Source organism: Cygnus atratus, chromosome 15, assembly GCF_013377495.2.
Source record: "Cygnus atratus isolate AKBS03 ecotype Queensland, Australia chromosome 15, CAtr_DNAZoo_HiC_assembly, whole genome shotgun sequence".
Lineage (NCBI taxonomy): Eukaryota > Metazoa > Chordata > Aves > Anseriformes > Anatidae > Cygnus > Cygnus atratus.
Genome location: NC_066376.1, coordinates 13,315,207 through 13,330,533, shown reverse-complemented (window position 1 = coordinate 13,330,533; position 15,327 = coordinate 13,315,207). Strand labels below are relative to the sequence as shown.

Here is a 15,327-nt window from a genome sequence, read left to right as displayed (position 1 = left end):
CCTGGGATTTTCAGGGCTTACAAAGCCCTGCCTTTGTTTATCCGTCTTGGGGCCGCTCAGCCTGCTGGTTTTGGTGTTTGTGAATGCACAGCTGCACCTGCAAACGGCTCACCCCCGTCTGGGGAAGGACAGCTGAGGTTTAGCTGTATCCTGGCTTCAGGTGGGGGTCTCAGGAGCGTGCGCTAGCACCCCTCCCTCCCACCGTGAAGTATCCGGCTCAGTCTGCTGGGCTTCAGTCGCCGGCAGCGCTCTGATGGCCCCATTTTTGCCCTGAGTGGCACACGATACTCCTGCGAATGCTGCTCTTTCTCTGCCCTCCTTCTGGGGCAAGCCTCCAGCTCTTCTGGACCAGATGGGAAGGGAGCTGCAGTCCCACTCTGACGCAGCGCCGAGGCTCTTCCTGCTCGGGCCGAGGAGCGCTCCCACGGCCGGGTCTGTGCTGCGCAGACCGGTGCCCGTGGGGGTGTTTGACTTGGGAAGGGAGCTGCTGAGTGGTTCTGGTTTGGGACTGTTTTTTTTTTTTTGTTCTGATTGCTACGTGTCTATGTCTAACAGACCTGGGTGTCTTTATATCGGAGAGACCCTGATTCTGCTTAGCCCTCTCGTTTAAGCAAGTGGACAGCCTCTTTTGTAGGCAGGGAGCATCCGTTCTATCCAGTGGAATCGGGCCTGAAGGATGAGTTAGGAGAGATGGCCAGGCTGAATTAGTGGCTTGCCACTGCCAAAAGGGGAAGGAGTCTTCCTTGCCCCATCCTGCCCAGCTCTCCGTCAGAGCCTTGGCGGAGCCCGCCCAGCTCGCTCACCTGGCAGCGTCCGGCTCTGAGATCAGCGGGCTGTCTCCCGAAGCTCCCGCTAAACCTAAATCACTGCTATTTTCTGACGCCGTTTACGGTACGTCAAAGGCTCTGCAGGTGTGAGGGAAGAGCTGGCAGCGGCGGTGGGACGGTGCCGCCGCCTGGCTCCGTCTTGCTCCTCTCCCTGCGTGCCCGCGACCTCCCGCAGCAGCCGGGGAGTTTCTGCCCAACCACTTGCTCCTGTTCAGGCTGGCATGTCGGGCAGCCTCAAAGCTTGCTTCTGGCCGCTGCGTTTCATGGGAGCAGCGCTGCTCAGCCTTCCCCTGGAGGAGAGCGTCAGGCTGGCCAAATCCGCCTTTTCTCTCTGTGCATCGCGGGAAGCAGCTCGACTCGCAGCAGTGCTCCCTGCAGGGATCGCTGCCTCCTCTGCGCCTTTCCCAGTGCTTCTCAGTGCCTGGCCCCCAGTTTTAGCTTTATCCTTTCTCGTCCTTCTGGGAGGAGGGCAGGGCTGACCTCTTCCCCTTGGCGCCGGGCTGCCGCATCCTGTCTGTGCTGTCCCCCTTCTTGCTCATCGCCGTCTCGTGATTTTTCTCTCGTCCGATCCAACGTCCTTCCCCTTTCTGCATAAGAGCGCGTGGCAGCAGGTACGGCGTGTTCTGCAGAGCCAGAAACACAGCCCAGGGCTCTTGCTGTCCGTGCCTTCTGACACTTCTGCCTGCAGAGCCGTCCTGTTCGCGGATTTATCCCCTTGCAGGAGAAACAAGCAGGGCTCCTTGTCTGGCACCGTGTGCGAGCAGGCTCGCTGCCACCCCGGGGACTGTGCAGGTGCCTGGCAAAGTGTCTGCTGAGTGTCCTGTCCAGCCGGCGCTCCCAGCTCTGGCGCAGAGGCGGGGCAGGGTGGCATTGGGAAGCGTGCACTCTGACAGCCGCAGTGCCCGCTGCACCCATGGGCGAGCGTGGGGCAGGCGCTCCCCTGGAGAGAGGCAGCAAAGCCTCGGGACGCGTCCTCTTTGGCCTGCATTCGGATTTGAATGGTGACAACAATTAGCTGAAAAACACTCTTCTGCAGAGTAGGAGCTGGAAGCACTAATTGAGGCACTGTGTAGAAAATGTTCGCATCAGTGAGTTGGGATTGCAGCAGAAGAGGGAGAGCGAATGCTGGCGTGGTGCGCACAAAAGCTCATTTAAATCAGAGAGGGCTTCTGCTGAAAGAAGTTAATTTCGTGTAATTAACAGTAACAAAGAAGTCCCAGGTCTTACTTCACCCTGTGTTAAACTGCCTGAAAAAGCCATCCTTCTCCCCTTGGGGAAGTTCTGTGCTCCCGTCCTATGTCCGTGGCTAATATCTGGGGATATTTGTGGGGTTATTTGCTGTTTAGTCCACCCGACTTTATTCAGTGCTCGGTAGCGGGTGGAATCGGACTTGGGAGCAAGGGCTCCGCAACTGCCGGGTTGGATTTGGGCTGGATCTGGTTGTGAAAGGCGCTGCTGGCATGGTGCAGAGCTGTGCCACGGCACTGGGCTGTGCCGGGGCTGTGCCAGCAGAGCCTGGGGCCACCCCGGGGGTCTCGTCCCGTAGCACGGGCTCGGACCGAGGAGCGTTTGGTTGCCGGATGCTTCCTCAGAGGCTTGCTGCTCGTGTGCTTTGCCACTTGTAGAGGCGGCCGAGGTCCCCCACGGTCCAAGCTTTAGCACCAGCGTGAAGTGTGAGATGTTCCCTGCCCAGGGAGGTTCCTGGAGAACACAAAGAGGCAGATCGGAGATGCAGTCGGGAGCCCCGAGGGGCTGTACCGACTTGTGGCTTTCCAAGCCGGCCCCGTTCCCGGAGGCTCCGGGGAGCTGTGTGCCACACAGCTGCACACTGATGCCATCCCTTGCCTTTTGCTCTCGCAGAACAAAGTCAATTTTGTAGATGACAGTTTCCACCCTGGGCCCAAGTCTGTGGGATTCCCGGAAGGTGACAGCGTGCAGCAGCGGGTGAAGCAGTGGCTGCGACCCCACGAAATCAACTGTAGCATCTTCAAAGACCGATTGTTGAAGTGGTCAGTGTTCCGGACGCCCAGGTCCTCAGATATTCTCCAAGGACTGCTGGGAAACTGCTGGTAAGGAGGCGAGAGCTGGGGTGCCACCCTCCTGCCCCTCTCCCCCATCATCCAGACCCGGATCGTGCCCCCCCAGCCTTACCCAACCCCGTTCCTACACCCCGGGCACGTGCCCACCCTCTGCCTGGCCCCTTCCCCCTGCGCTGGGTGGCCGGGCGGGGGCATTGCTGCCCACCCACACCCCGCTGAGCCCATCCGCGTCCCCCGGGCAGGTTCCTGAGCGCCCTGGCCGTGCTGGCCGAGCGGCCGGAGCTGGTGGAGAGGGTGATGATCACGCGGACGCTGTGCCCCGAGGGCGCCTACCAGGTGCGGCTGTGCAAGGACGGCACGTGGACCACGGTGCTGGTGGACGACATGCTGCCCTGCGATGAGTGCGGCTACCTCCTCTTCTCGCAGGTCAGCAGCCCCAGGGGGGACACAGGGGGGTTGGGAGGGGGTGGGCAGAGCTCCAGGGGAAGGGGGGCTCGTCCCCAGCTAGCCCAGGAAAAGGCAGTGGGGTGGGAAGAGACGCAGCTGCGGTTCACGTGGGGCGCCTGCTGTTGTGGGCTGCATCGAGAAGGGCCGACGGGTGCGTTTTGCTGCACGCTGAGGCCAGCCGAGCTCTTCGAGGCCATCCCATAAACCTATTTCAGGCCCCTTTTGGCGTTTTCCAGGCTGCAGTGGAGAAGTTTATTTTGCCCTTTTTTTTTTTTTTTTTTCCATCGCTTCTCTCTGCATTGCAGGCCAGCTCACTGGCAGGGGAAGACATCTTTATTCTGCACACAAAAGGGAACTATTTTACCTCTGTGGCTTTGCACTGAGAGGGGCTGAGCGAGAGCTGTTTCTCTCCTCTGCAGGAAGGTCTGGCAGCTCGGCCGTGCCGGGGAGGGGCCGCGGGGAGGGAGGGGACACACAACAAAGCAGCCTGTTTCGAGCCAGTGCCCGGTGGCTCTGAGCACACTCGGGTGGCATCTGCTAGGATTAAAGAAGCTCCCTGAGCCACTCCGGGACGTCACTGCGCATTCTGCCCTGCCTGCCAGGCCCAGGGGCGCTTGCTGGGATCATTTCCATGAAGGAGACTGAGAACGTCTTTATTGAAACTCAGACTGCACAAATCTGCCAAACAAACCGAAGGGCTGCCGTCAGGAGGAGAGACGGGGGCCAGGGACGGTGGGGTTTGACTTTGGTCTGCAAATCCAGATCCTGTTTTAAAACACACGCAGCCCCGAGCCGAGCTGCTGAGGCAGAAGACAGGGAGGACAGGACTTTGGGGAGACGGGGCCTGGCAAGGAGTACTTGGGGAACCTTGATGCTGGTGCAGCTCGCAGAGCCCCTGGTCTGAGCGCGCCTCCCTGCAGCGTGCAAGTGGCTGAGCCTTGGGGCAGTGGCGTGGCGCAGCAGAGCCTCGGCTCGGTCCTGAGCCCTGCTTACCCCTGGCTCTGTCCACGCAGGAGCTTCCAGCTGTGCAGACACGGGTACGGCACGGCAGGTATGCTGCTAGAGGGGCTCTGGAGAGGGGAAGGGAACAGACTCTGTGTCTGCAGTTTGCCTCGCGGTGGACAAGATGCAGTCAGACGCAGTTCTTTATTTTCAGTGTAGAATTTGCCTTTCGTGTCTTTTTTTTTTCTTTCCCGTCCACCTTCCCTCTCTTACCAATTTCAAGCTGCGGGTTTTTTTTTTTTTTTTTTGGAACTTGAAGGTTTTCACATGGGCTGGGCTTGCCTCGCCTTTGTTTCCAGATGCATCGGAATCATCATGAGATTTTTCTGTGGAGCGTTTAGGTATGAGAGCTGAACGTGGGGCTAAAAGAGGAAAAACGGAGTTATAAAAATGAAGGGAAATCAGGCTCTTGTCAGAGCTCAGTGACTGCATCTCGGGCAGAAGTAAGCAACGTGAATTTTTGTTGAGTGGGGGATTCAAAAACAAACCCGAGGAAAGCACTTCCAAGCTTTCTTTATCCATCAGAAAGCTGCTTCGCTGCCTTCCTTTCCTCTCCCAACTCTTGGCTGCCACCTGTGAGTCGCACGCGGTCACGCACGCACCGCTGCTTTTCCCCTGCTGCCCTCCGAGCGCAGGGATCATTTCCATCAGCAGCTGAGCTGGATTTGTTGGAGACCTGGAGGCCACCAAATGTCCCCTTACCTTCCACGCTCGTACGTTTGCAGCTTCCGCATCCCCTCTTCACTCCCTCGTCCTCAGGGGGTGTCACCTCCCAGGACGGGCGGTGAAGCATCGCTGGTGAGTGCGCCCTGCAGCACGCTGAGGACCCGCAGTGGTGGCTTGGACAGAGCTGGGAAGGCTGCGTGCTGAGCTGAGCCCACGCCATGGGGCCGGTGCAGGCTCCGCAGACCTCAGGGTGCAGAAATGCAGCTCCTGCACTTCGTCCGTCCTCAGTTCGGCAATGCCAAGATCAATAGCCTGGCACTGGAGCAAAGGGACCGCAGGGGGAGTTTCCCCCTGCAAAAACACATCTTGCCGCTGTCCCTGGGATGGAACTGGGGGAGTTTTCATCTCTGCCTAGGAGTTTTTGGAGCTCGTCCTTGAAGCAGCCTCCTAGTTCCATGCGCGAAATGGGATGGGTCCCACAGCCGCGTGCGCTCTAGGCAGCCTCTTCCGCCAAAGGTGTGGTGGTTTTTATGAGCAGCGATGTGCGTGAGAGCTGGCTGTTCCACATGTGCTCGACACCCATCGCTGAACTTTTTAAAATCCAGATCGATGGGAAGGAAAGGACCTGGTAGTACCAGGTAGAAACCTGCCTCTGCCAGCCTGGGTGCCCTAAGGTGCGGCTGTGTCAGCATCCAGGCACTTCCTTTACACATCAGCTCCAGGACGTTTCCCCAAGTGAGAATTAAACCACTTGGACCAGATGCTGAACGGGCAGTGCAGGGGGTCGCCCGCAGCCTTGAGGGAACAAGCTCCTGGTGGCTTGGCCTTGCCGCTCCTGTCCCTCCATCTCCCGGGGGCCAGAGGGGTGGGCGAGCAGGGCTTTGCCGGCGTGCTCCCCTTGCCTTTCCATCTCCTGCCCAGGGTGGTTCCTGACGTGTTCCCGTCTCTTTCCCCAGGCCCAGAGGAAGCAGCTGTGGGTCGCCCTCATTGAGAAGGCGCTGGCCAAGCTTCACGGTTCGTACTTTGCCCTCCAGGCGGGGCGTGCTATCGAAGGCCTGGCTACACTAACGGGTGCCCCCTGCGAGAGCCTGATGCTGCAGGTCAGCTCCACTAACCCCCGCGAGGAGCCCATTGACACTGACCTCATCTGGGCCAAAATGCTGAGTTCTAAGGAGGCTGGGTAAGACGAGGCAGGAGGGCGCCGTGGCAGGAGCAGGGATGCTCGGAGAGGGGGGCGAGGGGGGCCGCGCTCATCTGCAGAGGCTCGGAGGAAAGGGGCTGGTGCGTTAACTGGGGGGGGGTCCATCGCACCTGGCGTTTGTCCGAAGCATTGACAGAGCCCCCCTCCGAGCTCTGTGAAGTGGGGTCTCCTTTGTTTAATTTTGATGCGTAATTAAACCCCTGGTGAACTTCCCTGTGCTCGCTTACTGCTGTCTCACAGAAGTTTGGAAGTGGCTGGCATCGAGCCCGCTTGCTTTGCTTCGAGTCTTGTGGATTGTGAAGTCCTGGACCCTGCACGTCTCCCACCCATACCTGGCATCTTTGCTGGCCGTACCTGGGCATTTGTTCGGGCTATCGGAGACAAAGCAAAAGCAAAATCCTCCTGCTCATCGGCCCAGCAGGAAGAGCGGGAAGGCGGTTAGGTTCCTGGGCTCTGCACCGTGGAAGTCACTGTGGTTTTTTGGGGGACGGCTGAAGGCAGGGTTGCTCCTGTCAGTGTGCAGCGTGGGGTTACAGCTGGGACTGTGCCACGGGGGAGGCTGATGCGTCCCGGCACGTGGTGTCCCCCTGAGCCTGGCCGGTACAAACCTCCCATCCGAAATGGCCTGTCCTCACCGCTGCGGAGCGGGCCCACCGTGTGCAGCACGGCAGCTGTATCGTTTGCCTCTCCACGTGCCTGAGCCCTGCCAGCCAGCAGCAACACCCTTGGCAGGACCCCAGGGCCTGGCACAAAATGGGTAAGGTTTGGGCAAAGATCCGCTGTGCACGGACGGAGCTCCCAGCCCTGCAGGTGGGAAGGGATGGGGGATTCAGCATGGTGAGGGCAGCCCTGCACTGTCTGTCTGGTGTTATTCGGGAGCCGGCCAAGTGCCCCGCTGCTCAGAGAAGCTCTCCGTGGAGCCTGGGCTCAGCAGAAACCCAAGGGGATGGAGGAAGCTCGCTGCTGCCCAGGCTGAGCTACGGCCAGCAGGGTCGGGGCCCCTCTCCGGAGGGGTTTGCGGTGTGGTTGCAGAGGGAATACACAGGAGCCCGCTGCGGGGAGCCTGTCCCGTGCCTCGAGCGGTGGGGACGAGCTCCCCCCGTGCCTTGCAGGACGCCGAGCGTTTTGCTGTCCCCTGTGCAGGTTCCTCATGGGCGCGTCCTGCGGCGGGGGCAACATGAAAGTGGACGACGTGGCCTACGAGAGCATGGGTCTCCGTCCACGGCATGCCTACTCCATCCTGGACCTGCGGGACGTCCAAGGCTTCAGGTGAGCGCAGGGTGGAGGCTGGCAGTGCAGCAGATGTCCTGCCAGCAGCCTGAGAAGAAAGCCTCCTTACTCCTGGGCCTCTGACGCTGTTGTTCCCCGTCCCCCAGACTACTGCGGCTCCGAAACCCCTGGGGCCGCTTCTCCTGGAACGGCAGCTGGTCCGACGAATGGCCCCACTGGCCTGCTCCCCTCCGTCATGACCTGATGCCCCATGACAACAGCGAGGGGGTCTTCTGGATGGAGTACAGCGATTTCATTAAGTACAGTAACACCCGGGAGGTGGAGGCTGTGGGGTGGGAGCAGACAGCATGACCGGGGGGGCTGTGGGGTGAAACTGCCTCACGGGCTGCTTCGTTTAGGGTCATGGGGACCCCTTTGCTCAGGGGATGCAAAGCCCCAAAAGCACAGGGTGGTGGGCATCAGTGGGTCCCTGGAGCTGTAACTCCCCTCCCAGTCCCTTCGCAGGAGGGATGAGAAGGCAAATGGGACGTGGGGACAAGATGGGGCAGGCAGGGCCAGGTGGGTGACATTCCGGTGCACGTGGCTCCTGGCTGCGTGAGCTGCAGCCTGCTGGGGCACGAGGCAGAGGACCCCGCTGGTGCTGAGCCCAGCTTCCCCACAGGTATTTTGACTCCGTGGATATCTGCAAGCTCCATTCAGACTGGCACGAGGTGCGTGTGCAGGGCATGTTCCCCAACAAGGCCAACGGGCCGGTGACGGTGACATCGCTGACGGTGTTGGAGCGTGCCGCCCTGGAGTTTGCCCTCTTCCAGGAGGGCAGCAGGTGAGCAAGGCAACACGAGGGCTGCAGGCAGCGACCCAGCCCTGGGAGAAATGCCCGAGGTTGTCCCCATCACACCTCTTCACCCCATGCCATCCCTTAGGGTTGCAGAACTCGGTGATGAGCCTCCACTGGCATTTCTCTGATCCTCGTGGCTTACGTTTCAGCCAAAACCCAAACCCAGGCAGCAGTTCTTGGGGCAGCCCCCAGGGCAGGGGGAGGACTCTGGGTCTGCCATTCTGTCCGGGGCCCCCCACGCTCTGTGGGGCAGCACCCAGCTGATGTGTACCTTTCTCCCCCTTGTGGCGCAGACGGTCGGACACGGTGGACAGCCACTTGCTGGATCTGTGCATCATGGTTTTCCGGGCCACCTTCACCAGTGGCAACAAGCTGAGCCTGGGCCGGCTGATGGCTCACAGCAAACGGGCCGTCAAGAAGTTCGTCAACTGCGACGTCATGCTGGAGCCGGGCGAGTACGCCGTCGTGTGCTGTGCCTTCAACCACTGGAGCACTGTGCTGGCTGGCCCCGCCGCCGCCCAGGGTAAGGAGCTGGGTACCCTTCCTGTCGGGATGCTGGGGGAGGCGCTGGGGGAGGCAGAGGTGATAAAGCCCTCGACCTTCACCATGGGAAGATCCTGCTGCGGGTGGAGGTTGCCCACGTGCGCAGCAACCCAGTAAGACCCCGCTCCTGAGGGTTGGGTGCTTGGGGATGGTCTCAGTGATCTCCTCTGCGCGTTGTCCTCTCCGCAGTGTCCAGTCCCACCAGCAGCCGGCCGGCCACCGATTACTCCAGCTATATCCTGGCCATCTACAGCTCGCGCCAGGTGATGGTGGAGCAGATGGAGGCGCAGCCCACCACGCTGGCAGATGCCATCATCCTGCTGACCGAGAACAAGGGCGAGCGCCACGAGGTGGGTGCAGTGGCATAGGGCAGGGGCTGACCTGCCCGTGCCTGCGGCAGGGAAGGGGACAATGGTGCCAGAGGGAGCCTGGACCCTGCCTCTGCCACGTCCTCAGTGGGCAGGGCTCAGCTGGAGGGGGAAGATGCTGGCCCAGGGGTTAAGATTTAGAGACAGGGCTGCCCGGAGGATTCGTACTCCTGACCGTGCCGTTTGCCCCAGGGCCGCGAGGGGATGACGTGCTACTACTTGACGCATGGCTGGGCAGGGCTCATCGTGGTGGTGGAGAACCGGCACCCCAAATCCTATCTGCACGTCCAGTGCGACTGCACCGACAGCTTCAACGTCGTCTCTACACGTGGCAGCCTCAAAACGCAGGACAGCGTCCCTCCCCTGCACAGGTCCGGGGTAGGCAAGGGTGGGAGGAGAGGGTCAGCATGGGGCAGGTGCGTGATGGCACCGAGGGGTGCTGGTGGAGGGCCTGGGGCAAGGCAGGGCCCAGGGAGGGGGTGGGAGATGGAGGCAGAGGGTTTGCAGTGCGTGGCCAAACGCTGAGCCCGACTCTCTCTGTAGGCAGGTGCTGGTGATCCTCTCCCAGCTGGAGGGTAACGCCGGCTTCTCCATCACCCACCGCCTGGCGCACCGCAAAGCCACCCAGGCCTTCCTCAACGACTGGATGTCGACGAAAGGCACCCACAACCCGCTGCTCACACCCGAGGTCGCCGGGCTCCATGGGCCCCGGCCCCTATGACGAAGCGCTGCCCCCTCCCTGCTCCTCTCCCCTGTGATTTTCACCCAGCCTCTGGCCTGGGGCTGCCCCCGAGCTGTCGGCGCTGAGCCGCGGGGCAGAGCCTGAGCATCACACCGAGCACTTTGCCCTCTCAGGGCCAGGACCAGCTCTGCCGGCCGCCCCCACGGCACTTTACGAGGAGCAGCTGGGGGCACGGGGCCATCTCAGGATCCCACCTGCCCCATACCCCGCTGGGGCCGGTGCCCTCGGCCAGCCCTGGGCACGCAGCATGGCAGTGGGGGGCTGCAGGAGAGGGGGGGGCTGGAGGTTGCTGTCAATGCCCTTCCCAGGCACCACGCTCAGGACTCTGCCCCCTCCTGCGGTGCCGGGGCCCTGGCGCTGCAAAAAAAAACAACAACAACAAAAAAGAATATACCTCTAATGTCTGTCCGTCTGTGTGACCCTCCGTCTGTCCCTGGGCCCTTCCCACTGTCTTGTCCCCCCTGTTGTCTGCTGCCAGGACTGAGTGGGCACCGAGGCACCGCAGCTGGGCCGGGGGTGGTGACCCCCACCCCGTGCCGGGGCTGGGAAGGGCACTGGGTTGTCGCAGGAAGCTGTTGCTGTCGGTTTTCACCACACCTCGGGACGAAATGAAGACATGCGCTTCCCCACCCCTGCTCCGGGGTCGCGAGCAGGGCTGGGGGCGATGCTCCGTTCCCCCCCCACCTCATCGCAGTGTTACTATGCAAAGGCGGCCGCTGGAAGCAGCGCCTGGAGAGAAGCCATGCGGCCCCAGCGGGGCTCGGCCCCCCGCGCTGCCCTGGGGGATCTCCCCCCACCATCCCCTGCCCTGCGGAGGTGCGGGGCGAGGGGCAGCAGCGGTGCCACGGGGCAGCAGGGGCAGAGCCGGGGTCCGGAGAGCAGCACCCAGGGGGTGGCTCTGCCACATGGCCCTGCCCCAGGGAGACGGGGAGTGATTTTGGGGGGGAGGCAGCAGTGGGCCCCATCCTTCGGAGGGGTGGCAGGCGGCACAAGGCGAAGGTTTGTAAGAACCTTGGGTGCTGCTGCGTCCCTGCAGGGGCTTCGTGGCGAGGCTGACCTCGTGTTCGTCGGGCTTGGCATGGGTGTGTGTCTGTGTGTTCGTCTGCTGGGGTCCACCAGTGCTGCCCCCCCCACCCCGGGCCCCACTGGGGGCAGGGGGAGATGCTGGGGGGCTCCGTGCTGGGGGGCAGCCTGTGACAGCAGGGGCTGCGTGGGTCTGTCTGGCCTGTCCGTCTGTCCCCTCCCAGCCCTGAGGTGCTGGGGCAGGGGCTGGGGAATGCTGAGCCAAGCTCTGGCTGTGGTTATTTTTGTTCATTGCTCTGTTTTCTCTCTTCCCCGCTCCTTCCTCCTCGGGATGATTTGTCCTTCACTTTTTCTCTCTGTCTTTGTGAGCTGTGAATATTTTTAACCCTGTAAATACTGTCCAGCTCTTAAGAAACATAGGATATTTTATCAATTGTAAATCAGATCAGTACTCCCTGTATGATATGAATTATCCATGGGTGGTTTTCAAACTCAGGTTCTGACGGACCAAATAAAGTTTTGTTTTTTACTGAAGCTGCCTGGTTCTCTGGGGCCGCCGGGGCGGTGCCGGCCGCCCCCCGGGGGTGAGATTTTGGGGGCCGAGCGAGCCTCGAAGCCGCTTTCGGGGTTGGTGCCGGGGGAACCGCGGCCTCCGCGGGGTCGGGGTGAGCGAAGCCGGGGCAGGCAGCGGCCGGGAGGGGGCAGCCGCTGCCCGCGGAGGCTCCGCTGGGGCCTGGGGCCGAGGAGCGGGCCCCGTGCCCCGGCCCTGCCGCCTCCGCCCGGCTCCTCGGAGCCCACCGAGCCGCTGCCCGAAGTCGCTGCCGGGTCCTGCCCCCGACCCCCGGCCCCCCTCAGGGCCCCGGCCCGGAGCCCCCTCCCCGCGGTGCCAGGCCCGTGCCCGGTGCCCGCCCGGTGCCTGCCCAGCGCCGGGCTCGGGGGCGGCCTCCCCGGGCTGCCCCTCGCCGCCTCCCGGCTGCCGGGGCCCGGGGGCGAGGCAGGCGGCGGCCGCGGCGTTGCGGCTGAGCGGAGGCGGCCGGCTGCGCGCCAGGCCCCTCTCGCCTGGGGTGGGCACCTTGAGAGACCAGTAGGGAGAGACAGAAGGAGAGGGTTTCTGCCTTTCTTAGAGCAACTCGTAATAGATTTTTCCGGGCGAAACATCTTTGCATTCAGGAGGCCCTGTCACAAGCCATCAGCCTCAGCCGGGGAGAAACAGATGGAGAGTTAATTTTGGTGGGGAGGGCACTGCCTCTCTGCCTGGCTCCGCTCTCAGTCTGTTCAGGGAAGGGAAACGCGACGGCAGAGGCGAGGTTTAACCCTCGCGTCCCTCACAGCCCTCGTGGCCTTCCCCAGCCCCATCCCGCTGAGCCCCCGTGAGCTCGGGACAAATCCTGCCCTTCGCCACGGTCCTGCCCGGGAGATGGGGGCACCTGCACAGAGGGGGCAGCCCCAGGGCTCGGCGGTGGCACGCGGTGGCCCAGGAGCCTTGTCCCTGCCAGGGGCTGGGCGGCTCCCCCTGCCCCAGTAACAGCCTCCGGCATCAAGCTGCAGCGATACCGAAACAGCAGGGGCGTGGGGATGTGGTGCGGGCATGGGCAGGGACACAGTGAGGGTATGGGCATGGCTGTGGTATGGGCGTGGGTATGGATGTGGCATGGGTATGGGCAAAGGTGTGGGTACGGATATGGTATGGGTATAGGTATAGGTATGGGTGTGGATGTGGCACTTCTCCCAGGAGCAGGTGACAACGGTGATGCTACCAGAGGTCCCCAGCCACCAGGACACACGCAGAGTGGCCGAGAGGTGTGGGATGGAGGCCAACAGCCGTGGCAGGGTGGGAGGCGCCACTTGCAGTAGTTAAGAGACGGAATTAACTGTTTTATAATTGAGTGCCAAAAAGATATCAATTATTGTGTATAACTGCATGTGAAAAAGATATCATTATATATGAATTACTGTTTTTGTAGCAGCCTGTTGCTTAATCAACAAGCACTGTCATGCCTTAAATCAGCCATGTCTTCAGCCTGAGGTCCAAGGGGGAGATGGGCACTGGGCAGGGAGAACGGGCTGCTGAGAAGGGAAGGGTGGACGGAGGGACAGGCAGCAGGAGGGGAGAGGAAGAGCGGTGTTGGAGCCACCGGTGTGTTGGAGTGCATGCGTGACGATGCAGGCAGCAAGCAGAAGGGGCTGTCCCACGGGGCTGTGCCGTGGCATGGCTGTGGGGCCCTGACCGAGGGGCCGGGGCTACGAAGCGTTGAGTGACGGGGACACCAGGTTGTGCTTAGTGGGACAGAGAGCACCAGGGAAGCTGCAAAGGGCGCACTGTCCCCCCCATGCTGCCGACCACCAGTGCTACCCATCGCCCTGATGACAGCCCCGTCCTCTCCAAGCTCACGGCGGCCCCAGGCCTTGCGCTGCTCTGGCATTTGCCATCCCATCGGTGCAGTCACCCTCAGCAAGGGCGGCCGAGCCCATCCTCCCTCCACCTGCCGAGCCTGGGGGGGCCTTCCAGGTGGAAGCAAGGGTCCTTCTGCATCCCCACGTGCACCAGCGAGGTCCTGGCCGCTTGTCAGGACCTGGCACCGCCACCACTACGGCTCCTGCGGCCATGCCGGGGCTCGCAGGGTCTGAGCGGGGAGGGAGCGCACCGGGGAACGTGGGCTGGAGCGCTCTCTGTGATTCACTCTGACTATAATGGGAGCTGCTGGTGAATATTTTATGGCTCCCACAGGGCAGATAGAACATATTGTGCATTTTACGCCACAAATCTCCGCCTAGAGACAAGAGGGAGGCTTAAAAAGCACATCACCAGCGCTGCACTGGGATGGAGGGGGCAGAGCTGCAGCGGCTGTGTGGGAGCAGGGCTTGTGCCGCTGCAAGGGCATCGCTGGGCATCCGCTTGGGGCCCGCAGCTGCCCGTCCCCATGCTGGGCAAGGCAGGCACTCTGCCGCCGCAGGATCGCGTTGCTGCTGATGCGCTCTGCGGTCGCTGTGGCTCTGCCTGCCCCAGGCTGGCCGGGCTGCTCTGCAGCTCTGCGGCACAGGCAAAGTGCTTTGCCCGCGGCTGCGTGCTGCAGGAGGGGCCGCTGCCCATGCTGCCTGCACCGTGGCCTGCCTTCCCCTTCGTCAATAATGCAGTCCCTGCCCCGGACCGCCCGCCGGCACTGCCCGCAATAATGGATCGGGGACGTGAGCAATCGCCCCAGCTCAGCCCAGCACCCCCGGCCCCCTCCTCATCCTCAGCTGAGGCCAGTGCTCTGCCGAGAGCATCACTCCGGGCTCTGAGCCACCACAGCGGGGTTTGGAGTGGGTGCTGCTGGGACCACGGCTCTGGTCTGGTCCAAGCAGCAAGCACTGCACGTCTGAACTAATAGGGTCATGGACTGGGGGCGGCATGGGAACCAGGTCTTCTGAGTGCCGGTAGCAGGGTACCAGGAGAAATCCCACGTCTTTGCTTCCCCTGAAGTCCCCAGGTGGGCAGCAAACTCCTCCCAAATTAAATATGAAGCCTGCTGCAGGGCAGCTCAGCCCCAGCGCTGGAGCTGGGAGGTGGGTTTGGGGGCTGAGCCCCAGCAGGGCTGGCGGGAGGGGATGGGGACACGTGGCCCTGCTGGCACCAGCACCGCAGGGACTCCGTGCTCCAGGCCAACCACTCAGGCCAGCGCGCCCACCCTCGCTGCCTGCAGCCACATATCTGTGGGGGTGAGCACTGTGCCGGGCACCCAGCCCTGCTGCCCTCGAGCCCGCGGGCTGTCCAGCAGGCAGGAGCCATTAGAGACATCACTGGCAGCTGCCCGCACCGATGCGGTCTCAGGGGGATGCAGGAGGCATCTTTGAGCGTGGCAGCAGGGAGGAAGAGGATTATGAGGACCTGCAGGTGCTGAACACCCCTGTGACCCCTGGCTCCCTGTGCAGCCGTAATCCAGCACGGTGAGGACCCGATGCTGGGGGCAGTCAGACCCTCAGATGGGAGGACCTGGGTGCTCTGGAGCCCGGCTTTGCCTGCCCTGGGCACCCCCAACTGCCCTGGAGGTAGCCCCCAGCCCCGCAGCACAGCCTGTGCCCTGTCCCCAGCCCTGCCTTGTCCCCATCACCGATGGCAGCGTGAAGCCTGCCAGCATCTCCCTCTGACCCCTGCTACAGCAGAGCAGCACCCTGAGCATGCTGGCAGTGGCACAAGGCTGGGTGGCTTCACAGCATGGCCACAGTGGCATCCTGGGGGCTGTGCTCTCCCTGTCATCATCCCAGCTGGGTTTCAGGACCACGAGCAATGCCCAGGCAAGCATGGCAGCATGGCCAGGCCAGGGGAAGTTTGCCAGGTTGGGAAGGAAAAGCCCCAGCCCGGCGGGGCGGCCAGGCAGCTCCTCACCACCTCCTGCCCCGCTCGGCGTGGGGACGCGGTGG

General features: G+C 62.4%; 1 protein-coding gene across 6 annotated transcripts in view; it reads left to right on the top strand.

The window, feature by feature from the left end:
• The window catches only part of CAPN15 (calpain 15), a 48,843-nt gene extending 37,385 nt beyond the window's left edge, over positions 1 to 11,458 (top strand). For all 6 annotated transcript variants that reach the window (XM_035548858.2, XM_035548857.2, XM_050713823.1 and 3 more), the window contains 10 exons: positions 2,688 to 2,896; positions 3,109 to 3,292; positions 5,938 to 6,161; positions 7,326 to 7,451; positions 7,559 to 7,711; positions 8,074 to 8,235; positions 8,544 to 8,773; positions 8,983 to 9,143; positions 9,354 to 9,532; positions 9,705 to 11,458. In XM_035548858.2, the coding sequence (XP_035404751.1) occupies positions 2,688 to 2,896; positions 3,109 to 3,292; positions 5,938 to 6,161; positions 7,326 to 7,451; positions 7,559 to 7,711; positions 8,074 to 8,235; positions 8,544 to 8,773; positions 8,983 to 9,143; positions 9,354 to 9,532; positions 9,705 to 9,882 (1,806 nt within the window). In that variant the 3' untranslated portion in view covers positions 9,883 to 11,458. The remainder of the gene's footprint in view (positions 1 to 2,687; positions 2,897 to 3,108; positions 3,293 to 5,937; positions 6,162 to 7,325; positions 7,452 to 7,558; positions 7,712 to 8,073; positions 8,236 to 8,543; positions 8,774 to 8,982; positions 9,144 to 9,353; positions 9,533 to 9,704) is intronic.
• The last annotated feature ends 3,869 nt before the right edge of the window (positions 11,459 to 15,327 follow it).